General features: G+C 36.2%; 1 protein-coding gene across 1 annotated transcript in view; it reads right to left on the reverse strand.

Moving 5' to 3' along the window:
* The window catches only part of MALRD1 (MAM and LDL receptor class A domain containing 1), a 607,787-nt gene that overhangs the window by 518,074 nt on the left and 61,988 nt on the right, over positions 1-27,725 (reverse strand). The window contains exons 7-12 of the mRNA XM_061181405.1: positions 25,071-25,172; positions 24,264-24,410; positions 20,462-20,628; positions 15,240-15,332; positions 12,425-12,632; positions 3,638-3,787 (exon numbers count right to left, since the gene is read on the reverse strand). Of these exons, the coding sequence (XP_061037388.1) occupies positions 3,638-3,787; positions 12,425-12,632; positions 15,240-15,332; positions 20,462-20,628; positions 24,264-24,410; positions 25,071-25,172 (867 nt within the window). The remainder of the gene's footprint in view (positions 1-3,637; positions 3,788-12,424; positions 12,633-15,239; positions 15,333-20,461; positions 20,629-24,263; positions 24,411-25,070; positions 25,173-27,725) is intronic.

Genomic DNA, 27,725 nt, shown 5'->3' on the forward strand with positions numbered 1-27,725 from the left:
GTGTGTGTGTGTGTGTATATATATATATATAAACTTAACACACTATGAATAGAAGGAAACATCTTTTTTTTCTTTTAACATCTTTATTGGAGTATAATTGCTTTACAATGGTGTGTTAGTTTCTGCTGTATAACAAAGTGAATCAGCTATACATATATGCCCATATCTCCTCTCTCTTGCATCTCCCTCCCAGCCTCCCTATCCCAGCCCTCTAGGTGGACACAAAGCACTGAGCTGATCTCCTTGTGCTATGCTTGGAAACATCTTTATCTGAAACAAAACAACCTTTTAGGAACTACAGCATTCAAGGCTGAATTACTGACAGCTTTTCCCCTAAATAGGAACAAGACAAGTACAGCAGCTATCACAAGCTCTATTTAACATTTTTCCGGAAGTCCTATCTAGGGCGATAAAACTAGAAAAAAACAGAAGGCTTAAGATTTAGAAAGAAGGAAGTAAAATTGTCATTATTTGAAGACAAAGTAATTATGAACCCAGAAAATTTGAAACATTTATAAATTCTTAACTATAATAAAAAAAATTAACAAGGTCATTGAATACAAGGTCAGTATTTAAAAATATAATTGCACTTATATATACAGCAACCAAAAAAAAATAAGTTTTTAAAAGGTGACACAGTAGCTGCAAAAATATTAAAAACCTAAGGAAATACTAGCAAAATATTTTTAAGTCTATGCACTGAAAGCTTCAAATATTTAGAGAAATTAAAGATCTAAATAAATTGAAAAATTAGAAACATTTGAAAAATCATTTTTCAGTGAAAGACAAATCAAGGTTACACAGGAAAAATCATTTTATACCTATAGTTTTTTAAAAATTAAGAGAATATAATGTCTATTGATGGTAGGCAAATAGAAAAAAGCACTCTTTTTTGCTGCTGGAATTTTAAGTATTAAAATTTGAGGGGAAAGTACATATCTTTTGGTAAAAAAATAGGAGTCTCACTTTTAGTCATTTACTGCATAGAATAAAAGCTCCCCATATAAGAAAATGCATACAAGTACGGATTTTGCAGCATTGTCATAATATTGTCACTCAATAAGAGTATGGCTAGATATATAATGGCATATCCAGACAAAAGAAATAAAGCAAAAAAACAAAAAGAATTAGGCTTTTTCTGTTTCCAGGCAAGGTTGAGTATCAGGGACCAGATTTAGTCTTCTGTCTAACAGTAGCAAAGAAATCAAAACAATATATACTAAATAATAGTTTTCAAATGTAGGGCAATGGGAATGTAGACCCACAGGATAATGATCTCTGAGAGGGGAAACAAATGAACTAAGCCATACAATTTCCCCAGCTTACTGCCTAAGCCGCGTTTCCAGCTGCCATTCAGGGAGGGGGAAGCCAGGAGGAGTGTGGTGGTCTCCTCAAGTTGAAAAGATAGCACCTGGGGGAGACTCAAGTGGCTATAGTTCATAAAGCAGAGTTCCAGGAGGGGAGAGCTGCAAAGAGAGAGAGCTCCAGAGATCTCCAGAGAGTTCCCCCCAAATTTCCACCTGAGTACTGACCAGGGCATGGATATAAGGAAACTACCTGAGGCTGGAGGAAAACCTTCTAAAAGAGGCAGCTGAAACATTGCCCCAAGGTCACAAAGGGCCAGCAATAGTAGCGTCTTTTCACTAACCAGAGTGGAAATGTTAAATATACATAGGAATTGGAAAGAGTGCTCAAGTTAAATGAAAACTTATATCCAGACAAAACCTGTAGGCAAATCTTATAGAATATTCAAAATCACCAAAATTTAGAAACAACCCAAATATCCTTCCATCTGTGTGCACCCAACTCTAGTAATATGATATATACTCAATAACTGGTTTGAGAAAGGAAAAAAAAAAAACATTACATGAGCTTGGAGGAAATGTACTATTAATACATACAGTTCTAATAATTAATAGTCTCCTTCCTATCATAAACTTTAAATTTAACCCAATCTGTCACAGAATCTTAAGGGAAAAATAAGACTCATTGGCACAAAAGCAAAAATTAAGATCTCACTCCACTGTTAAATAATAAGCTGCATTTATAGTTTTAGATAACGGATGGATAGCCAAAGTCTCCCTCCCATCCCCTAAGATCCTTCCCAACTAACCCCAATTTCCAGTGGCTAAAGACACAGTCAACACTGTTAGTTTTCACATACTTCTTTGGAAATCTCAAAGGAGAAACAAATATAATAATGTCCAGTGGGGTTATACAAGCTTAAAGAGGATCTACAGTACAGTTGTCTTATTATTAAGTTAATATGATACTAATGTACCTTTGTGATGTTATCCAAACAAAACAAAAACAGAACAAAACCCTTCTGTTTTCCTTGGAGCTTCAAAAACCCTTATTGGAATGCCATATGTAGTTATGGTTGCTCTATTTTAAGGGGATATGTAAAAATTGTACTGCTGATTAAAAATATACATGGGCACTTAGGTTGCTTCCATGTCCTGGCTATTGTACATAGAGCTGCAATGAACATTTTGGTACATGACTCTTTTTGAATTATGGTTTTCTCAGGGTATATGCCCAGTAGTGGGAACAGATGAATGGATAAAGAAGATGTGGCACATATATACAATGGAATATTACTCAGCCATAAAAAGAAACGAAATTGAGTTATTTGTAATGAGGTGGATGGACCTAGAGTCTGTCATACAGAGTGAAGTAAGTCAGAAAGAGAAAAACAAATACCATATGCTAACACATATATATGGAATCTAAGAAAAAAAAGGTCCTGAAGAACCTAGGGGCAAGATGGGAATAAAGACACAGACCTACTAGAGAATGGACTTGAGGATATGGGGAGGGGGAAGGGTAAGCTGTGACAAAGTGAGAGAGTGGCATGGACATATATACACTACCAAACGTAAAATAGATAGCTAGTGGGAAGCAGCCGCATAGCACAGGGAGATCAGCTCGGTGCTTTGTGACCACCTAGAGGGGTGGGATAGGGAGGGTGGGAGGGAGGGAGACGCAAGAGGGAAGAGATATGGGAACATATGTATATGTATAACTGATTCACTTTGTTATAAAGCAGAAACTAACACACCATTGTAAAGCAATTATACTCCAATACAGATGTTTAAAAAAAAAAAAGAATAAATATACAAATGAGAAAAAAGGAAAAAAAAAGTATATATGGGGAAGAAGTAAGATTGTTTATTACAAAAAAGCCATAAGAGTGATTACATTGCATTCAAGTATTTGTAGATTTATTTTAAAGATAGTGCTAACTCTCTGTTCTCTGTTCTTAGAAAAAGGATTAAACTATTTTTCTTTCTGTTTTATGAAATTTGGATTGCTCTAAAAAGAAGACAACCCTACTGTACATGATTCAAGACAACTAGAGAAAATTACCAGAAGACTTTTCCTCTCTTCATGCCTTCAATCCAACCTTTTAAAAAGTGTAACAAAAAGTTTTGTTATTAAAACAATGCTCCTTTCAGGAAACTCAATTAAGCACAAATTATTAAGTTGATCAGGACAATTTAAAGCAAGACAAACCAGAGTTCCATTTATAAAGTCTATATATAGAAATGAAAATACATAGTATCATCATTCCACAACAGGAAAGAAAGACAACAATTTTGGGGGGGAAGAAAAAAAAAAGAGGAAAATGTCCTACCATGATTTGTGTTTGTTGTGTTCTCAGCATCAGGAAGATGGTGGTCTACACTCGCCAATCTTTTCACGAATTCCCAGTGTGAATCTTCTTCTGTGAGAAGTGGCTCCCAGCCACAGAAACCAGACTCAAAGCCACACCTGAGATGATTTGCTGTTATGCACGAAAAGAAAACTGGTAAGGAGAAATGAAGGGGAAGCAAGCAGGGAAACACTGACTCTGTTAGCCAATCAACTTAGGCAGTCAGAACTGTCACTCCACTTCGTAAAGAATGTTTCCTGATCATCAGAGTAGTTTTACTTTTTCCAACCTCACAAAGTGTTCCATGTGCTGTGTGAGGCATTGCCCTTCTACACTCTTCTGTCTCCAAGCCTGGCACATTCCACCCTGGTTGGCCATCTCCACTGCATTTAATGACACAGGGTGAAACTCTACAGCTTTTCAGAGAGTAACCAGTTCACCTGCCAAGATGAAAAAGATTCACCCGCCAAGATGGTTAAAAAAAATTTGAAAGGATGGTATTTAAATTAATTCTAGACACCTGAAGAGCTTGAGGTCAGCACCTTAGAATTCATTCTATTATGCTAGTTTAACAGTTTCTCAAAAAAAAAAAAAAAATCCCTAGCCACTTTGCATTGCAGGTAAATTAGATATTTTGAACTTTGCTTTGTTTCCCCTTCTTAATACACATCTAAAAAGTTGAAAAATACTTAAGTTCCTACATTTATCACAAAGTACGACTTCTAGAGAAAGTCGGGATTTGGGGTAAGCTTCCTAAGCACCTTTCCTAGCTTTTTCACCAAATTAGTGAGGAAAAAACAAAAGTTTCAGTGGACTGGGCCATACACCAGAAGTTCTAACAACTTGATTTGTGCTTTCAAGAAATTAGCTTTTATGTGTTTAAATTTTCTTTTCCTGAAATAAGAATCATAGTATCAGCCTATCTTAGTTTGGGGGATAAATTAATACAACTAATTTAAAACATATTTCCAGGTATTCCTCTTAATGCAGACACATTTTCATAACAGATGGGAGGACAAAATAATTCTTGGTCAGAAAACACCTAAAGTTTTGACAAGTTCCCTAACATCACAATTCTATTATCTTTAATAAAAGTAATAATAGATGTGTTCCCACTGAGCTCCAAGTATGTGTCAAGTATTTTGCATATATTACCATTTGTTTTCACAAATACCCTACACAGCAAGCGTTAATTATCCCCAAAAGATTTTCTTTTTGAAACTTTAGCACTAAGCAACTCACCTATGGTAAATTTTAGTAAATGGAATATCCATGCTTTTAGTTGTTTGACACCAAAGCTTATACTTTGAAGCCTCCCTGCACCTGGGACTCTGTCTCAAAATTTAAAAGACTGCTTCACTGTATGCTTGCTCTTAACCATTATTTTCAGTTTTAAATAATGTGAGCGATTTTATCAGCATATTGAATAAGCCCACTATATCTTAATAATCAAAGGATCTTCAAATTTCTATAAAAATGGATGCCTGGTTTCATGACCAGATATTTCATCACTAACATGTCAACTCTTAAAACACTGAAGTGCACTTTGCAAGTGACAGGGCCACTTAAATTTTCTCTACATGTAAATTAAACGTATAGATCTTAGAGCTATGCTTGTTTAGACAGTCATATAATGCATATATAATGAAAGATGTTTTTCTTTACAAGCAAATATTATTTTCCCCTTAAATATATTTCCCAAAAAATAAAAACAAGCAAATTAACTATCATATAATAATGAAAAAATGTTGCACATCACCTAATGGTGAATCAACATGACAAGGAGATGCTGTTCACCCACATAGTACTTAGCTGGAAATCTATTGCTTCTGGATGTTTTTCTTTTCACAGCTCTGGCTACAGAGTTGATAAGATACTGATAAAAAGTTAATTGATAAAAAGTTAATGCTCCAAGGAGAGCCTCTTCTGTTTTGTGACAGTCTTAAGAACCTATGACCTAGCTGTGACTGTCTCCCTGGGCATCCAGAAAATCCTCTGATCCAGTTCTTTGGTCCTCTGTGAACTTTGCCACCTGCTAAGCCACCTCCCAGCTCTTCTAAGTCAGTTGGTAGAATGTAGAAATAGACAAGATTTGAAATTATACTTGACCTCTGAAATGTGCTTGCAAGTTGCAAATTCTTGGTTGTGAACTTGGTCAAGGAATCCTTCCACCTCCCCCACCACGGGTACCCTCAATTCCTAAAGGCACACATCCTTGGAATAGAAAATCTTCCATCTGGGTTGGCCCAGGATTGTCCCAGTTTACACCTGTTGTCCAAGGATAATAACTCTTCTCTCTCCTCTCAAGTGACTCTGTTTGGGCAATAAATTCAATATTGCCCTATTGGGGCAATAAATTATACATTAATTCACAAAGGAAGCAAGTCCATGCAGATAACAATCTTATTGTTATATGCAATGGTGTGAAATAGCTATAAGACCAGTGAGTGTGGAAATTGAAAGTCAAAGTCACCCAAGCATCACCAAACCCTTCCACAGACTCTTCACATCTGTGCCTGTGTCACTCAACTGGAAAAATGTAAAAATTTCAAGACAAAATAACTTTGGATTGAATAAATGTTGAAATTTGGCTTTAGGAGAAAAGTTCAAACCATTTCTTTCATTACCTGGATGTTTTATCAGTTAAAATGTCAATCATTGCACTTTCCACAGAACACTAAACACCACTGTCCTTTGAAAAATGAAAATTAATTTTTAAAGTCCATCACTATAAAGATATATGAAAGCAAAATGGTGCAATCACCTCTGTAAAAATCTTGGTGAACTTCTCAGGTGTTTTTACCAAAGACATTCGTTCCAGTACACTTCAAAGGACTTTTTTTAAAGCTAAATATTCTAGAACTTAACTGCACTATAAAATACAAGTCAAGCTTCAAATCAAAGTTGAAGTTCTTCCATTAATATTTCCCCTACATAATTCAAAACATTTAAGGTGAAGTTATAAATATCTGAAGAAAACCAGGAGGGCCAAACACATTCTGGCAGCTAATAAATGCCTTATGAAACCACATGTGTTAAATGTTAAATGTTTACAAAATCCAAAAAATCATGTATTCATATAAACAAAATGTATTCATTACAAACAGTGATTTTGATTATGTGGTTGCTTTTACTTAAATTTCTGTGACTACAAAACACATTTCACCATCTCTAATCAGAAGATGAGATATGCCACAGTTCATAATTTTAGTGAAATTTCACTGAGTTCATCAGTTAGAGTAATATTTTTAAATTATGACAATGCTTTGTCTTGCATATTTAACCACTGAAGCATACTGGCAGAAGAAAAAGAATTTCATTGTGGCGGCTGAGGAAAATTCTGGATCATGAAAATTAAAATATTTATGAACTCTCCAGTTTGGAAGTAAATCAGTTCTCTTACATAAGAAAAAAGTTTGCATGAGAATGTTCCATTCAATAAGCATATATTAGGCTTTAATATGATTATAATATATAAACATTTTGTTAATATTTATTGAGAACCCACAAGGATCTTCTCTCCACTAAATATACATGTATTTCCCTTACCCTCAGGAAGTATTTTTAGTATTCAATATTTATTTTTCAAAATATGGAAGACATCCAGAGACAGTATCACAGTAAATATTAAATACATTGCACTGGATTCTTGGTTTAAGCTTCTTTCACTTGAATATTGTACCAACTTCTCCTTTGAAGTGTAACAATTTATATTAGTAGGTTAAATGCTCTAACAACTCCTATTTATTCAATTAAAAGAGCTTTATTCTCCATGGAATTGTCCGAATGGTTTTGATTTAAACACACATCTGTCAATCCTGCCATCCTTTCTGGAACATACACACAGTCTTTTTCTGTATGTTATGATTGAAAATTAGATATATATATATATTCAAAATTTTATTGTGGTAAAATATACTTAATATAAAAATTACCTTTTTAACCATTTTTAAGTGTTGAGTGGCACTAAGCACCTTCACACTGTTGTACACCCAACACCATCATGTATCTCCAGAATTTTTCCATCACCCCAAATCCAAACTCCACACCCATTAAACACTTACTCCCCGTTTTTCTCTTCCCCTCATCCCTGGCAACCACCATTCTGCTTCCCATTTCTATGAATTTGATTCCTCTAGGTAAGAAGAATTATACAATGTTTGTCCTATTGTGACTTGCTTATTTCACTTAGCATGTCTTCAAGGGTCAGCCACATTGTAGCATGTGTCTACATGTAAGCATTAGGTATATTTTCTTTGTAAGTTGTTCAGCTAGTCAATGTATACCTTTACATATGTCTGGCACATGTTATATTTTATTAGAAATGTTTTAAAAATATATTGCATATTTATTTTATTCTTAAATTTCCCTATTTTATGCAGGATCATGCTAATAACGATCAAAAATCTATTGTTTCGAATCATGCAGTATTTGTCCTTCTGTGACTGGCTTATTTCACTTAGCATAATGATTCCACTTATATGAGGTATCTAAAATACCCAAACTCATATGTTGTTCAGTTGGTATAAAGTTTCAGTTATGCAAGGTAATGTCTATAGTCAACAATACTGTATTATGCACTTTTTTTGTCAATTGTTTTGCAATACTTAATGCTTTTAAAATACTTTTGCAATGCTTAATGCTTGTCAAAAATACAGCCTTTTGTGAAGTATTTTGAGAAAGGAGGAGCATGAAAAAAAGCTCACTTGTCTGCCACTAACACCGGTTCAGCAGGGCCTTTTTTATGTTCATGTGAACGATGCATTTGAAGCTGAAGGTGCTGTGGAGGACAGGCGTTTCCTGTGCATCTCCTGCACCAATCGTGAGGATGGAGCCTTTTAGGGTGGAATTGGCAAAGTTTTACTGGACAAGAGCGTCTAGACTGTTTAGAACTTTGACGGGTGACATCCTCCACTCGGTAAGGGTTAGATGACTTCGGACAAGTTCTACAAAACTTCTTGAAGTAAACCTCGTGAGCGCGGTGTACACACCTCGCACCTGCACTTTCCCATCCTTGCAGTAATCACAGCCTTTTTCCTGCTCTAAGAACTGGAAACGCCCGCCGCGCTCCTCGCTGGCTCCGGGCTCTAGCCACCACCTGTTCCCGCAGCGGCCGGCTCGCCTCGGTCACGGTCACGGCCGCCTGGGGCCTCGCCACCGGCGGCAGCTGCTTCGGGCTCCTGGGAGAACGCCTCCCCAGGCCTCCCGCGGCTCCCAGATCACCCGCACCAACGTGGCCTGGGCCACGTCCTCCTCCAGGGACCACGGCCATTGGGGCGTCTTCCTCGGCGACACCTCTCCTGCCTCGGGGTGTCAGAGATGGTGGCCCTCCCTCTCCCTCCGGCGCCCCCAGCTCCGCTCGCCCTCTCGGCCCCTTCAAGGAAGGTGATGCGGCGGGAGGCAAGGACTCGGGACAGCGCGGGAAGTGCACGCGTCCCGGGGCACCGCCCTGGGGGGATGCCCTGCTCGGGGAGGTTCCCAACCTGGGTACCCTGCGGGGGAGGCCGAGCCGCCTGCCCCCGCACCCTCAGGTCCGGGATCACAGGGGCAGGGGGTCGCGGGTCTGCACAGCCCCATGTACCGTCCCAGCGAGGGCTGCACCGAGATGTCGTGGCGCGTGTTCACCTGCAAGGGCCCATCGAGGCTGCTAACTGCAGGGCGAGGCGGGGCCTCACCTGCGGCAGTTGGTCCGTGAACCTTGCCCGCTGGGAGATGTGGAAACACTTCGGCGGCCCTCAGCTCACCGTAGCCCCGGAAAGACCACGAGGCTGTGCAGAGGAAGTAGGAGGGTAGCGCCAGCTCGGGAGCAGCCAGCGGCCCCGCCCAGCCGCGCCCTTGGCTTTGGCTGCCAGCGGATAGGGGTAAGGATCCTAGCGAGGGGCGCAACCCGGGTACATGCAACCGTCCAGCACCTCGGCCTCCAGGGCACCCATATGCATAGCCCCACCTAATTAAGAAGATAAGTCTTGCATCAAGTGTTCTTACTACAGAAGGGGGGGGGGCAGGGCAGGGGAGGACAAGGAAAACTTTGGAGGTGAAGGATGTGGTGACAGTTTCACAGGTGTATGCATATGTCCAAACTAATCAAACTGTATACATTGATTTTGTGCCGATTTTCGTACAATAATTATACCTTAATAAAACTATTTTAAAATGTATTGTTTGGAATTATAATGATGCCCTTAGGGATTAGTGAAGTACTGGGAGTTTTGTTTCTATCATGAAAGACCTCCAATTTGCCTCTTAAGACTACTTTTTTTTTATTGCCACCTGTTTTCTCTCTCAGCCGTCTCTTCAATTCTGAAGTCTTTTAGGCACAGTGGTTCTCAAACTTTAATATGCAGGTGAATCACCTGGGACATTGTTAAAATGAAACTCTGGGTTCTGTAAGGCTGGGTTATATCCTGAAGTTCTGCATTTCAAAGGAACTCTCAGATGCTGCCGCTGATACTGCTGGTCAAGGAAGTAACGCTATAATAGCAAACTCTAGCAAAACCCATTTTCCCTTTACCATTAACTGCTTTTGTAAAGGCACTAGGCTACAGGCTCAATCAACTACATTTGTCAAAATAGTATAAAAGTAAGAGGAACTTGGTAAAGAAAGAACACCTGAGTGAATGTGCCTTTTGCAAAAATCACACTGACTACAGATACCAACTGACAATATTCCTGAGTTAATATTTACCAAGTCTCCAGAATATGGTAAGTACTCCTGGTGTATTCAAACTATATCTATGAGCTACACCGTTCTAGAGATTCATCCTATACTGGGATAAAAAGAAGATATAAAAGCATTTTCCTTGTGCTTCATGAACTTTAAAGTTCTATTTTTAAGAAAAATTTGTATAACAAATTCAAATTTGTAAAGTATAAATTTAAAAGTATGTGGAAAATGTTTCAAAGTGGTTTTAAATTTCAAAGGAAAGCCTCTTAATTTGTAATAACATATGTATGCATGTGTATATATGCACAATATGTTAAACACTTTAGTGCAGAAAATATTGTAACATTATATTAATTCTAATAATTCAATTACTATATAAATAATTTCCTCAAAGCAAAAATGATTGTACAAATACATGAAATACTCATGCTGACATCAAAGTATATGGATATTTTGTAATACGTAACATGGCTACCTTTTTTTTTTTTTGGTCACATCCCTTATATAAAGTTGATCTCAAGCAAGCATGACAGGTTTTCTTTGGCCAAATGAGCTTACATTATTTGGAATACTTATCAGACTAAGAAGTAACACTATCTGTTGATAAGCACAGCCATCTGTCCCTGAATTCACATAAAGGAAATAGCAGGATGGTATCAAGATATACCCTATGGGGAAAATGCCAGATAAGTAATCAATAAAACTTCAATAAACGAGGAGAAATGGGAAAATATGTCCAAAATCAAATGCTAAAGTATCTACCAATACTCTAGGTGGAATTCGATTAAGAAAACCAATTAAAAGGAGAGCCTTCACCAGAGGAAAAAAAGGAGAAAAGAAGCTAAGTTTCCATATGTAGAATTGAAAAGATAAGAAATATATTTACTTTCAGTTATTGGAATTGAGAATAATACAAACCATTAGAAAGGTGAATTTCTCCAAAAGAAATGAACCAAATTGTCTGTAAAAAAGCATTTAAATGAAGCATAAAGAGGAATGTGACACTCACATTAGAGAAAATGAATGGTCCTCATATTTTTTAATGAACAAAAAGAGAGCACCGAAAATATCCACAGAGATCATATTGGTAAGGAGATTATTTTGCTTAAATCTATGGTTAAGACTAGGTGTCTGAGGAATTAATTGAATTCCTGCTTACAAACAGGCAGAGGATTTTTCGCTTGCTTTCCCACCTTCTCTTTTCTACACCCCAGTCCACTGCTGTTAATAAAATGCTTACTCGCCCATCAGCAGAAGCATTTTCATTAAAAAGGTGACATTTATCTTACTGACATACTTTTCTCTTGCTCAACAAAATATATCACTAAAATAAAACACTGCAGCAAAATAAATGTCAAATTTTTAATAATGAAAAAACCCTCTTGTGTGTGACATAAAAATTGGATGCATTTAGTCTTAATTTGTTTCTAAAGAGACACAAATATCTTAGTTGCTAAGTTACCTCATATGAGAACCATCATGTAGGTTGTAAATTACATTATATTTCCTTTCTAATACAACTAGGTTTGAATAGTAATGGAATTTCTCGTCATTACTCCTATCAAAGACTCTCCATAAACGGTCTGAAATGAAGTTGTTGGGCTTTCTTGCCTAGTCATGAATACCAACCATGGCTGACATGATTTCTATGTCACCATGGTTGTCTGGAAGGCCATGGCAGCCCTTCTCCTCTTTACCCTTTCCCCACAGCTTCCTACATGATTGGTCAGAATGGAAAAAGCCCTACATTTAATAAAGGTTAGCAATCCATAATATATGTCTCCAAAGAGAAGAGTACAAATAGGTTCCCTCTCCCATCCATTTTCCTCTTTAATCAAAACACACACACACACACACAACTAATCACAACTATTCATTTGCTGAACAATAGAGAGATTTCAAGTGTTAGCAAAAAGCACCAAAACATCATAGAGATGTTAGCATAGAGATGCCCACAAGGAATAGTACTAATGGCTTCAGAATGAGAATGTACATTCATCTTACTTCATACAAATTAAATGTACCTTTCTCAAGACAAAGACTCTTAAATCCAAGCACAGTCATGAATGTGAGCATATGAGTGAGTAAACCATTAATTTACTTACAGCAAGTCGCTGGATCCTCATCACTCTCATCAGAACAGTCCTGCTGAGAGTCACAGACCAGTTCTTGGGCAATGCACTGGCCGCTGGCACAAGTGAATTCATCTGCAGAGCAAAGCTGTCTGGATGGGGCCTGTGCACAGGCGTAGACCCAGAGCTGATCAAGCCCAATAAAACCTTTCTGGCTCAAAATAGTCCCTTCAAAAATAATCTTCAGGGAAAAACAAAGAACAATTTGTGAGCTTACAATCTCTTCAAAAAGACCCAAAAAAGAATAATAGAGATTAAAGAATTATTAAGAAAAATGCCTGTTTAAAGAGCAAGCAAATAACAACTAAGAACAAAGTTCCTATTTGATCAGCTTGACCCACACACATAAGACTGATGGGCACATTAGATCCACTGAGGCCTCTGAGAAACGACCCATGATCTGATGAAAGCATCCCATTTAACCACCGACAATGTCCCTGACTGCAAACTTGTTGTTTGGTCATCTTCACAGCCCGCTTACTTTAATATTCAAGGAAAAGAATAAGTGTTATCACTACTTATACGAGAGCTGTAACTGCATTTGGTTTTTTAACTACTAAAATTAGTTATTGGAATGCATGAAGGGAAATGTCAGGCAGACAGTAAGATACACAATAGAAGAGAACATTTAAAAGAATAAATTTAAAAATCTATTAATTTTTATAAAAGAATTGCTCTAATAATCAAAGAAGCACTAATTAAAGGAAATGAATCTCATTTTCTCCAATCGAATTGCTAGCTTTCTGAAGGTATACAATACTAGCAAGTGAAACAACCATACATTGCTAGTCTAGTGTAAGACAATGTCCAAGTATTAATATCCCTTGAGGTTCTAACAAGAGCAATGGTTAATTAACACCAAGTGTGCAGGAGAGATAGAAATCAAAGACTGTATAGCAAATAACTAATTATTTGCTGTCCAAACCTGCAGTCACTAGCTCCATAGGGCTATTTAAATTTAAATTAACTAAAATTAAATTAAAATTCAGTTCTACACTTCAGTAGTTACATTTCAACTGTTCAATAGCCACATGTGGCTACTGGCTACTATACTGGAGAGCACAGATAAAATTTCCATTAACACAGAAAGTTCTTTGGATCAGCACTGAACTAGATACTGGGTTTTGTTTTGTTTTCATGGGATAGAGCAAAAGTATTTCTTTTTTACTGAAGTATAGTTAATTTATAATATTGTGTTAGCTTCAGGTATACAGCATAGTAATTCAGGTTTTTTTGCATAGATATTGTTAATGTGTAAATAGGATACTAGGAACAAAGACTGACTCCTTTTAGTCTCTTTCAGCTTAAAGTTTCTGACAGAATTTCTTTTCAAAAACATGAGCGATATATATTTGTTTGTTAAGAATTACTTAAGATGAAGTTTGCATAAATATTTAACAATTTATAAAATAATATTAAATTTAAATATTTCATAAGAACACTTTGTATCTTTCTCCATAATGAATATCTTATATGTTAAAATTATTGGACCTACAGCTGTGTATTTTCATAGCAGCAAGATAACAGATATGCAGAAATGATATAAGTTTAGGTTTCAAAAATTTATGCATTTAAACTTTGATCTCAAAAGTCTGCCATTACTGAAAAGCCAGTTACATTTAATATGTACTTGGAAACCTCAGATAACTCCAATATTATTTTCATTATATTTTTTGTTTTATCTTTGAGTTAAGTACAAAAACAAACTTCAATATTCAGCTTATGTAAAAAAGAATAAAGGTCCAATCATTTAGTACTTCTTTCAGAAGTTATAAAGATAGATATCAGCTTAGAAAAATTAAAAGTGTCAAAATTTTAACTCAACGTGCTATGATATAAACCTCAACTCCTCTGAGATTGCTACAAAAATGCTGATTCATAAATTCGAACTTCAGCAGTAAATTGGATTCTAAAAACCTCCATGGTCACAGTTCAGTATCATTTGGGCTCTCCCTTTTAATACCTAGAAAAATGTATGAGTGTGATATTACCTTAAACGAATGAAACTGGTTCCCTAAGCCACACATACAATCAGCCTCATTATTTTACACTCACTCCAGCATAAATATATTTATATACTCTATATACAAAACAAAATGGGTGGAAACTTAGAGTACTACATTTCAAAAATAAAAATCTAAATAGCAATTAATTATACCAGTATTTCAATGTTGATCTTTCTGACGCTACTACACTTTGCAATATTGCCATGATATTAGAAAAGAAAGAAATGACAGGCAAACACTTGATATGAAAGTTTAAAAATATTATCAGATACATTTTTCTGCACAATCTCAGCTCTATATACAACACAAAACCCTAAGTTAATATTTTTAAGAGATAGCATTCCCACTGAGCCTATGTTTATTTCAGATGCATCTTTGTACAGGTAGAGTTACCCATGTGTTATAAAGATATGAATTACTGCATTCAAAACATTTGCATATACTCTACTGATTTTCCAATACCAGTTTATTATTTATCTGCTTCATAATGTAACTGGCTTCCCTGGTTGTACTGCATGGCGTTTGGGGGTCCTAGGGAGGGAACCCATGGAGGATGAGGATGCTTTAAACAAGAGCAGTTATGCTCTTCCTCCTCCACTCAAGAAGATTTGACCTGAGCAGGGCTATAGGTACAATGAAAAGTAATTGCTCTCCCCAGACATACAAGTCGACATCCCTAATTTCAATGCTAATGTAAATGAAGCAATGGGTGATAAATTCATAACTACAAAGCTAAAAATTGAACTCATGATAAAAAAAATACTTGTTTTTCCCTTTTATACCTTAAATGTCTTCAGTCCTTCTGGTATTAACACATCTGCTTTCACCCATTTTCTGTGAGTTGATATGTTGTAGGTCCAAAATATTTCTTCTTCCTTTGATCCAAAGAAAAAGACATCACTCATTCCCCAAATTCTACTCTCATAGTTATATATGTGCTCTCTTAATTATATTTCAGTAGATTTTACCCTACCTGTAGGATATTAAGTACTAAGAAATCTAAAGTATTGGTTAAAAAGCTATATAACATTTTAAAAGAAAAATGAAGAAAAGGAGAGGGGAAGGGATGAAAAGATAGAGCACAGAGGATTTTTAAGGTAGTGAAAATACTCTTTATGATAATATAATGATGGATACATGTCATTCGTTATACATTTGTCCAAACCCATAGAATGTGCAACACCAAGAGTGAACCCTAATGTAAACTAGAGACTTCAGGTGATAATGACGTGTCAGTGTTGATTCATCAATTGTAACATGTGTACCACTCTGGTGGAGGATGCTGAAAACGGGTGAGGCTAAGTATGTGTGGGGACAGGGGGTGTGTGGGGACAGGGGGTATATGGGAAATCTCTGTACCTTCCTCTTGATTTTGCTGTGAATCTAAAACTGCTCTATAAAAATTATTGTTTTTAAAAATAAGGAAATAAAGCATGTCTACATAGTAAAGCTGCCTATTTTTTTTTTCTGATGGAGAGTAAGGACAGAACAAAAATTTGAATGGAATCTTGAATGAAGTACTGCACTTCGAAAAATAAAATTCTAAATAGCAACTAATAAACCAGCTATTTATATCTTAATCCCACTGACATTACTTCATTTTGCAATACTGCCATGATAATAGGAAAGAAAAAATGGCAGGCAAATATTTAACATGAAAGTTAAAAAATTGTTATCAGATATATTTTCTGTACAATCTCACCTTAAATATTTTTTCCTATGGAAGAATTCATTCCAAGTTCCAAATAATACAGTTGTTTTCTGGAGATTATATTTCTATTTGACTCTCCAGTCACTCAATCAAAGACCTTTTCATGTCTTCTAAAGCATGCTATGTCATGCATCTGTATGATGATCATTTTCTAGGTTGCAAAGTGTATCCAAAATTATGTTACTATATACTATGAGGTCAGATATTCGATAAAAGTCTATAATGTACTCCACAATTTTGCCTATGGTACTGGACTTTATGATTTACGACTGTGCTTTTATGTTCTGAAATAATCCTATTTTTCCTTAGATTTAGTGAAATATATGTATAATGAACTATAGTGAAAATGCAGACAGTGGCATAAATATGTCTCAGGTTGAGCTCTGAGACTATCTCTGTGCTCTCCTTCTGCGAGACAGGAAACAGCACTGAAAGGTGACATCTAGTTGTAATTCAAATGACACATGACACTCATACTTTTTCAGACTCTCGTTAGCCTTTATTTCCTCACTTGGTTTCACTTATTTCATTCATACTTAAGGTTTTCTAAAAATGAATCTATTTTTAACTTAGTCCTTTGCCCTTTGTTATCTACTCCAATTTCCAAGTCTGAAGTATTTCAGAAGACAGTCTAAACCAATTAAAATATACTTCATTCCATTACTTATTCATATCAATGGTTAAGACTGCCACAAGACAATGAAACATACATGGTGGACACATCTTCAGCTGATAGCTTCCAGGTCACATCACAATGAAGTGAAGTTATAAAAAGTTGATAAATACAGCAAATTTTTCTTTCAATAATTTCTTATGTAACTTCAATTATTTAGCATCGAGACACTACACTCTCCACAGATGCTTTTAGTGACACTTGGCAAGCTGCATTCACCATGTCCCCTCACTTTAATTTTATGAGGATAATTTACAGCTATTGTGCTCTTTCTTCACAGTGCCTAATTGATTCCCCCCTGTTCTACTTGAAGAAGAATGCATTTACATTTTTTTCAGAAAGCTGAGCACAGTTCTTTCTAAACTTAAATGGTTTTTCACACAAGAAGTTAATGGTATATTGTGTATGAAATCCAGATTTTTCTACCACATTTTCCTATCTGACAACACAAGCAATGAAAAGGAAAAAGGATTTACCCCAACTAAATGAAATCAGCTTTTATTTTATTTTTGTCCTTACTCTCAGACTCTTATCTAGTTACTTTCAACAGGTGTCAATGTAAAAAAGAAAACCTCAGTTCAGAAAAGCCTTTCAAGGGATGTTCTAATTTTCTATTATCTTAAAATCAATCAATCAAAATTATTTAAATGTCTTTATTCCCCTAGACCAGCACCAATAATGCCATTTTACCTTTCAAGAAAAATATTTATCACTAGATCTCTTAGAGATCAGCTTATCCTTCCCCCTTTCAATGAAAAAAATCAAGGTATCAAATTCAAGGTTTTTTTTTTTAACTACTTTTGATTGCATGTGGTGATAGGACCATGTACTGCGGCAAAAACCTTCCTTCAAGGAGAGCTTATTATAGCTTTAAAATCTGTATCATACAAGAAAAGGTATTTTCTAAGGCATTTTCTTTCCTGTACCAACTACGTGTTCCTCCTATTTATTTGCCAGTGGGAATTTTAAAATATGTAAAAGGCACCACAAGCTGGACACCCCCACTATCCTTGGCTCACTGACATGGCAGCTGTCCTCAGGATAAAAGATAGGCCGTTGCTATGATTATTTTCTTATAGATGATGGACAGAGACTTGATCCCAAGAATAGTTCGATGGTACAATCTAGAACTGCTACACACTGAAGCTGACTTTAAAAGTTTCAACTTTTTAGTTAACTTGTCTTTTACCTATTTTCTATTTCTCAAGTTCTAAAGTACTCTGAAAATAAAGAAAATTACCCTCAGCATTCTCACTAGATATTTCTTGGTTCATCAGCACATTTCATCCTAAGGGTTATTTTCGTTATTCTATTCATGGAATATGTAAATGATCATTTTCATCAAGAGCTAATTTTTTAAATGATAGGTTTGAAGTCCTTTTTAACTTTGTGATAAAACATCAACTTGTAATTTAAATGTACTTTGATGCAGTTTGCATTGGTGACCAACGTTTTACGTGTATAGAGCACAGCAATAGTGTCAGAAAAGACTGGACACTGCCTTGCAGAATACTGGGTAAACTAATGGATCAAACATCAGTCAATGCTCTCTAAGATGTACCCCCAATTGGTTCTGATTAACACATTAGGTCAGTTCTCCAGAATTAACTTCTTCTTTTCTTATAATGTGGGAGATGGAATCTTGGTAAGTCTATTCTTATTATATGAGGTGGTATCTGAAGCCAATTTGTTTGCACTTTTTTCTTGTGCAATCCCAGAGCCACCAGAGGAATGATATTGCTCACTTTCAATAATTCAAAACTCCATATCCACATACTGAAACTTAAAATCCATCACTGATGTTCAGGGTAGATTAAAATAATCCTTAGGATTAGAAGATAGAGAACAAGTTTCTACTCAAACTTAGGACAATGATTCATTCAAAATCTAATGACTGTTGATTACCCACCATGTGAAAAACACTACTGTAGGACCGTATATTTTGAAAGCATCTTTAAGTATAATATAAGCTCAACAAAATTATTCCAGACTTTTTTTTTTATTATGTCTTTGTTGAAGAAGGATTTGGAAATTACAGAAAATTTCAAATTGCATGAAAGCTCAATGGGCTCGGTTTACATGGCACAGGTGATAATAACTAAAAGGTGCTTACAGCTTGAATGGTATAACATATACGGATAAAGTTTAACCTATTTTTTTTGTAAAATTTCTCCCAATTATCTGGAAAGTTTGGAGTATTATACAAAGGGCAGGGAGAGGTTTCTGCCCCTCCACCCACCCCACACCATGTCAAATTGAATGAAATATATCAAATAGATTCTAGGGCAGTGGACTGCCAAATATTGCTACAAAAAAATGTACAAAATATAGTTAAAAAATGCTACAAATTGTGTCTCATCCGGGTAACAAAGGACAATGCATTAGGCCATCTAATGAGAGTATTCATTCAACTTCATGCTTTAGAAGTCTGGAAAAGAGAAGTAGAAGAAAAAAGACTGGATATGATGAAAACAACACAAAAGGAAAAGGGAGAGGTGATATGATAGAACTCAGAAGAAAAGGGGAATGGCTCTTGAATGTTCAAGTATCTTGGTAATAAGCAGTCTGATACTTGCGGATTAATTATGAAGTCACTGCAAACTTCAGAAAAGAACAGAAGAAAATGCTGTTGACAGATGGTTAGTGGCACTTGTTAAGTACAGATGACAAACTTTTGTTGAATAATGAATCTGGCTGATGTCATGCAGAAGTTTCAACTGAATTTATCCAAAGCATCCTGAGCCAAAGGAAACTACTTGCTTGGATACTTTTACTGTCTTCCTTTTCCAATGTCAGAATTCCTGCAATTATTGTCAAATGTTTCCCATTTGTAGGATAACTGCTATTTACCCTTATGATTTTTTTACTGCTACGTATAAATAAATTCTTCTTCACAAAAGAAGTTCTCAAAGTGTCTCAAGTGTTTTCCCAATTGTAGAGAATTGTTTTTAGTTAGTTAGGTTAAAAAAAAAAAAAAAAGCATGGATTTGTTTATTCACTAGCATTACCACTACAACTTTCACTCTGCCCAGCACACCACTTTTTTTAATTTATATTACTCATTTGGCTGTATTTAATCAGCAATTACCAATCTTTTAAAACTATCTACTGTACCAGAACAAGTAATTTGCTTCCATCATATTTACAGCTTTAAGTACACAGAGATCAAAAATCCAGAACAGATCACATCAGAGCTTCAGTATAGAGTTAATAATATAGAATCCCAAATATATTATTACACCATAGTTTTTAATATATTTTCATGAATTTTACCAATTTTATGAAATATTTTGCAAACGACCACAGTGTACATGACAGTATCTCCTAAACCAGCTTCTTAATACTTCTTTTTAAACGTATACCAATTAAACAACATTTGTGCTATTGTATAGCACAGGGAACTATATTCAGTATCCTGCAATAAACCATAATGGAAAAGAAAAAAACAAATTCCCCCTCAGAGGCAAAAAAAAAAAAAAAAAAATTAAAGGTATACCAAATAAAGTCAAGATAAGGAATACCTATAGCCTACATGCAACTGAGAAATAGAAACAAAAGTTGCCAAGAATAGAAATTTCATTTATTCAATGAATTTGAAATTAATGCAAGTTTCTTCTCACCTTTTGATTATACAGTCCTACTCTCAGAACACTGTTTTCCATAGAGTAATAGAATTGAAGATGACAGCTCTTGCCCAAGCAGTGACACACAGAGCTATTTAGATAAGCCCTGCTGTCTAAATGGTTAAGAGTAGAAGCATGCTTAGCCCCTACCCATATATAGTAACCTGAAAAATAAAGGGGAAAAAAAGCAACTTAGAAGAAATTAGCTGCTTTCTGTTTGAACAAAATTATTGTATTACTTTTCCAAATCAAGCTTGAAACACAAATATTTTATTTAAAAGAATACGATGTTTTTAAAAGATTGCATCAACTACAAATTACAGATTTTCATTTCCATATTTGATTTTTAAAATGTACTGTAATCTCCTCCTAATTCCTAAAATCAAAGTTTGACAATACCTTCAATATGAAAATTCAATATTCTTATAAAAAGAAATCTACTGATATAAAAATCTCTGAACCACCAAATGATCATTCTTTTAAATATAACAATGCAATCTTTCTTTAATCAAAAATTCCTCATCTTTCTTCCCAGAATTATTTTCCCTTTTGATTATTTTTTCTATTCTTCACAGAAAAACTTTTATCGTTTAAGGGAATATAATTTAAACTGCCCTCTTTCTTACCAAACTACATGGAAGCCTCATATACTTACAGTCCTACTAAACTACACATATGGATTGTACAGTACTTAAAAATATTGTCAATTTTTTCCATCTGATTCTTAAAACCAATTTGGATTACTTTTGAACTCAATAATATATACAATGCAGAGATACAAAGATATTTCTGTTTTATAACTTCAATTTTCAAAGATAAAGTCTTTCAAATGTTTTATTTCTTTGTAAGAGAGCAAATATTCCTGCAACATCTAAAAACTTTGAACTTAAATTCAGTTAAATTTATTTGCTAGACATGTTAGTCTTTAATCAAAGTAGTATATAATAAGTTAATACTTTTCCTCTGACCTATACGTAAGGAAATGATAAATAAAATGAAAAAACATTTTTACAAAAGCAGAGACAGATTAAACAAGACAAAACATCTCAAAAGATAAGGAAAAAATAGATATGCCAAGTGATGAGCAGGGCTGAAACCACAGAACTCTTGGATGTTGGGACCAGAAGCAGGCTGTAGTAGCTAGAATTTTGACTAATTTAAATGTTGCAAAATCCTGGATGAACAGAGTCAAATTCTCTCAATGAGGTCAAAGATTAGGGCTGGCTGTAGGAGCTAGAATTTTGACTAATTTAAATGTTGCAAAATCCTGGATGAACAGAGTCAAATTCTCTCAATGAGGTCAAAGATTAGGGCTGGAAATCCTTCTCGTAAACTGAGGTGGGAAAGGTACTGACCCTCACTGCTGTGGGCTATGGCTAAGTGACAGTATGTGCAAAACTCCAAGCATTACCATCAAGTATGAAACCTTAAACCAGGATTGTTACTCAGATAAGGTTCTGGGTTGCTGAGTAATACCACGATAAAATTGCTGAACAAGGAGGTAGGAACAAAGTAAAAGAGCAGGAAAGAGTAAAGGGGGTTTAGAAAGAGAACAAATCTAATTGAAAAAAAGCCTGCAAAATTTCCAGTTTCTGGACCACCATGTAAGAAGCTTGGAAGTTGTTACTCATGTCCACTTAGCAAGAAACTATATGAACAAACTGAAAATCAACAACTCTTCTTAGACCCCTAGGAAAATTGAGGTCATGGCACAAACCATTGTGCAAGAATTGGTGAGGTAAGCAGATACAGAGAATCACAACTTTCAAGAGCAGAATCCCAAAATTGTATGGGAAAGTACAGGGGTGGAAAAAACTAGATTGTGATTGGCGAACTGCTGGAGGCTCAGTGTGAACACATTTGCGAGTTACAAACTCCAGGCAGTCCCATCTTAGGGAGGACCCCGCTCTTTTGTGAGTTTTACCTTCAGGAGCCCTACCAGGTTCTCACAGTAAGAATCAGAGAAAAATCCTCTTGTGCCTACAGCTGGGGGAGAGGAAAAGTAGTCATTTTGAAATATACCTGGACTGTCCTGTTATTCTTAATAAGGCTTTCACTCAAGAGAAGCTTTACAACCAGCTAACCGACTGGAGATCCTAACTGGGAGAAGTGAGATATCAAATCCAGCAGGTTCTAACCTTCCAGATGACAGGAGCAAAATACCCAGATCCAGCCCCCACTGGATCAAAGACTGAGATCCATTCATAGGACTATAGGATGCTTCCCTTCCTCTCACAACTTATCACCACATCAAAAGTGGTCCTGTATGATAACAAGGAAATATTACCAAAAGAACTGCGGGTCTCAAACCTTATTTCAGAAGATACCTTTAGAGAAACCCAAAGACAACAGTGGGACCAAAACAAGAACACTGCATGAAATTTTAGCCTCAGACATTAACGGCTACAGCCAACAGTAAACAGAGCCTAATCTGTAGCTGGATAAACATAAAAGCTCACATTAAATACCTATCTACCTTAATTCCTTTTATGCAGTACATTATGCCTGGCTTTCACACACAAAAAAATTACAAGGCACACTAAAAGGCAAAAAATATATAGTCTGAAGAGAAAGAATAGACATCAGAACCAGAACCAGACCCAGATCTGGCAGGGATGCTGGAATTATCAGACTGGGATAAATAAGTTAAGAGTTCCAGTGGAAAAAGTAGAAAACATGCAAAAAAGATAATGTAGGCAGAGAGTTGGAAATTCTAGGGAAGAATCAAAAAATGCTAGGGATAAAAAACAGTATAACAGAAATGAAAAATGTCTTCAAAGGGCTCATTAGCAGACTTGACTCAGCTGAGGAATGAATCTCTGAGCTTAAGGATATGTCAATAGAAACTTACAAAACTGAAAAGCAAAGAGAAAAAAAAAACAGTGAAGAAATGGAATGATTCTATCTAAGAACTCTGGGAAAACTACAAAAGGTGCAACATATGCATAATGGAAATATGAGAAGAAGAAAGAGAGAAAGGAAGAGAATCAATATTTGAAGTAACAGTGACTGAGAATTTTCATCCAAATTAATGTCAGACACCAAACCAGAGATCCTGGAAGCTCAGGAAACACCAAGCAGGATAAATATCCAAGAAACTACACCTAAGCACATTACTATATTCAAAGCTGCAATCAAAGACAAGCGAAAATCTTGAAATATTCCAGGAAGAAAAAAATCTTACCTATAGAGGAACACAGATAAGAATTGGATCAGACTTCTCTTCCGAACCATTAAGCAAGAAGAGAGTGGAGTAAAATATTTAAAGTATTAAAAGAAGAAAAAAACTCAACCTAGAATTCTATGTCCAGCAAAAATTATCCTTCAAAAATGAAATACAAATAAAGCCTTGCTCAGACAAATAAAAATTGAGGGAATTTGTGGCCAGTAGACTTGCAAGTAATGCTAAAAGGCATTCTTCAGTGAGAAGGAAAATGATATAGGTCAGAAACTCAGATCTACATAAAGAAAGGAATAGTATCAGAGAAGGAATAAATGAAAGTAAAATGAAACATTTTATTTTCAACTTGCTTAGTTAATCAAAAAAATAAGTTTGTTCAAAACAGTAATAGTCCTAATGTATTTGATAATTAAATGAAATGAATGACAGCAATAATACAAGGGAAAGGAGGGAAGATTTAGGAGTATTTATTATAATGGGCTTGCACTACCCATGAGGAAGTATAGAGTTATTTGAAAGTAGACTTGGATTAGTTGTAAATGTATTTCACAAACTCTAGAGCAACCACTAAAAAAAGTTAAAAAGGCAGCATAATCAATATGATTTTTTATTTGCTACCTTCATCATCACCGCTTTGATCCTGCTGAGGTGGAGATTCTAACACAGAAATTTCTCTTGCTTTTGTGCGCATCCAGGAAGTTTGCCCAGCAGATGTTTCTGATACCCAGTCACACATGTCAAAATCAAATCCACAGGCCTGACACACTAAAGAGAGGAGAAAAAGATGTTGGTGGACTATCACAGTCTACTAGAGTGGCTGCTTAACAATGGTTATAGTTGCAATCAAGGCTTAAACACACACATACACACACAAATTCATATCTGGAAATTTTGATTCAATAAGTCTTAGAGTGTCCTCTACTTTTTAAAAGTTCTTCATTTGATCCAGATGGGCATCCTCTGAATGAGAACCACTACCGCCAAAAAAAAAAAAAAAATGAAGAGATTTCTACTTTTTCTTGTACCACTGCTTCCATTGTGGTTTTTTATATGGCATAATATCTGACCTTACCTACTTTATGGAATTCAGTTAACTTAAATAATTTACTATTCACAATCATGTTGAAATTTTAAAGAAGAAACATTGTATATAATTCCAAGATCTTTAATGTAACTGTTTTACAAAACAACATTATCTTAAATTGACATATTTACTGTCTTTCACTTTTTGAATAAACAACAGACTTGCAATAACACTCCAGCTAAAACCCCAATGATACTCCTGCTAAAACTAAGACACAGATGTCAACAGAGTTTGTCAAGTGAGTATCCCTACTAGAGGCCTGATATTCCTGTTAGGCTTCTGAGTCTCATGGATGGCCTACACACTGACAAGGCAGGAAGACATCTCATTTTAACACTTACACCTCAATCCTTCATCTGTAGAATCAAATCTGCAGAGACTTATATCTGGATGGCATTGTTCCTTCTTGGTATTCAATGTTTCTTGACATGGTAAAATTTCATCTGTAAGATTGGCAAGAAGTGAGATGCAGGTGTCACTAGAAATGATCATTATTTCTTAAAATGTTAACATTTGTTCTACAGAGCATGCTCAACCCAACTCCTCTGTATGGCAGCATCATGCCTTAGGGAGACTCATTACACAGACAGAAAAAGAGAGATCGATTCAGAGAGAGAAGAGAGAGAGAGAAAAACAACCATGCCAGTGCTTCTGGATTTTAATCAGATCTCTGTAAAACTCTTAGAGGAAAACATAGGTGGAACACTCTGACATAAATCGCAGCAATATTTTTTTGGATCCATCTCTTAAAGTAAAGGAAATAAAAGCAAAAATAAACAAATGGGATCTAATTAAACTTAAAAGTTTTTGCACAGCAAAACGATGGACAAAATGAAAAGAAAACCTACTGAATGGGAAAAAATATTTGCAAATGATGACTGCTAAAGGGTTAATATCCAAAATATATAAAAAGCTCATACAACTCAACATCAAAAAAAAAAACAACCTGATTAAAAAATGGGCAGAAGAACTGAATAGACATTTTTTTAAAGAGGAAATGCAGATGGCCAACAGGCACATGAAAAAATGCTCAACATCACTAATTATCAGGGAAATGCAAATCAAAACCGCAATGAGATATCATCTTATACAGTCAGAATGGCTATCATCAGAAAGAACACGAATACCAAATGTTGGCGAGGATGTGGAGAAAAGGGAACCCTCATACACTGTTGGTGGGAACGTAAATGGGTACAGCCACTATGGAAAACAGTATGGAGGTTTCTCACCTTCCTAAATATCTGAGCTTTGAATCTTTTGACATCTTGTTACAGTCATCTACAGACACTGGTGCCCTACCCCTCAATCCCTGACTACTTTACCCGTTGGCTCAATGTCACTCTTTGTCATTTCAATGTTCACATTCATCTTGCCCCTCAATTTCTCGATTTTTCTTACTGATGCTCATGAAGGAGAACTGCTGATGTAAAACAACTTCTGCCACCACTCGGCTGAATATGATCATAACTAATGGTGATAACACTTCCTCTATCTTAATTATGAGGGGCCCACTCCCCAACCATCACCCCTATCTTTCCACTCACTCCCTCTAGTATCTCTACTGTAAAAAATTTTTGACAGCATCAGGGCCTACAATATAATGGTCCTCCAGTTTTGCAATTCCTTTCATCCCCTCTCATGTCCTCATTTCTTTTCTTACTGATGTTAGAAAACAGTCACCTGCTGGCTCTTCTCATGCTTCCACAAACTCAGGACAAAAGCTCTGATAAGTACAATCCTTCACGTAGTGTAAGTGCCTGACAATTAGCTTTCTCGATTGTAATGTAAGTGTCTGACATCAACCTTTTGATTGCTGAGGCATCCATTTCAAAGACATGCACCTCTAATAAACACATTGCCCCTTACATGCTGGATAAAGAGCCAGGCCGTCCCACCCTTTGAAGTTCCCCTTTTCAAAGCCCTTGGTGACCTAGATAACTGAGCATTCGAGTGACCCAGCTTTTCCCTTACTGCACTTTAATTCCCACTTGTATGTTTTAAATTCAACAATAAAAAGTAAAACCGGGAAACCCGATGCACCCCACCCTCGACCCCAACAAAGGCAGAACCCTAGGTTTACTCTCTCTCCCCACAACCTCACTGTATGGCCCTTGGATGTGCTGGGTACCCTCCAGGACCTGTAAGAAGCAAACCTTGTTTTTCCAAAGTTCCCTGATGGTTGTTGCAGAGGTGTGTCTTGTAATCATAAGAACCGCAAGGGCTGGACTAGCCACAGCATCACAACACTGGCTCTGGTCTGGGAAATGTCTGTGGGGACTCACCACATGTAATCTGGGTCCAGGTGAGCGCCTGAGATTCCTGGCAGATAGCATCACTGTGAATAGGCTGAGACCCACACGACACACTCCACCTGCATCCGTGCAGATGAATGGGAGTGATGGGTCAACACCAAGCTGACTGAAATGACTTCATATCCCTGACTACTCACTTCATTGCACTGGGGCCATCCCGCTACATCTTCCTAATTGTTTCCTTTTCTTCCATTTCTAGACAACTGTTCAAAACCCTCTACCCACTCCTTAAACCTCCAACTCCTCCTCCCCCTCAGCTAATCATCTTGCTTTATGTTTCATTGGGAAAATGAGAGAAACCAGAAGAAAACCTCACAAGCCCCATCACCTGCACCGCCACCCACATGTCTTTCCTCCTCTTAACTGTGATCAACCAGTCCTGCTTCTCTCTAGGTCCACTCCTTTCATTTACCCAGGAAATGCATCTCCTCTCCCCTATTTTGCAATCATTCCAGCAATTTCCTCCCCTCTTTTACATCCCACATGCTTTCTTTCCCTTCAGTATACAAGAGGCCAAAATTTCACCCATCTTAAGAAAATCTCTTAAACCTCCAACTCCCTCCAACTAACTTCTCCAAGTTCTGCCTATTCTCACTGATTCCAGCACCACTTCTTCTCCCCCCATTCTCTCTTGCATCTGTTCCAATGAGGTTTTTTTTCAATTTTTTTAAAATGAAGTTAAAA

This window comes from Eubalaena glacialis, chromosome 2 (genome assembly GCF_028564815.1).
Source record: "Eubalaena glacialis isolate mEubGla1 chromosome 2, mEubGla1.1.hap2.+ XY, whole genome shotgun sequence".
Classification (NCBI taxonomy): domain Eukaryota; kingdom Metazoa; phylum Chordata; class Mammalia; order Artiodactyla; family Balaenidae; genus Eubalaena; species Eubalaena glacialis.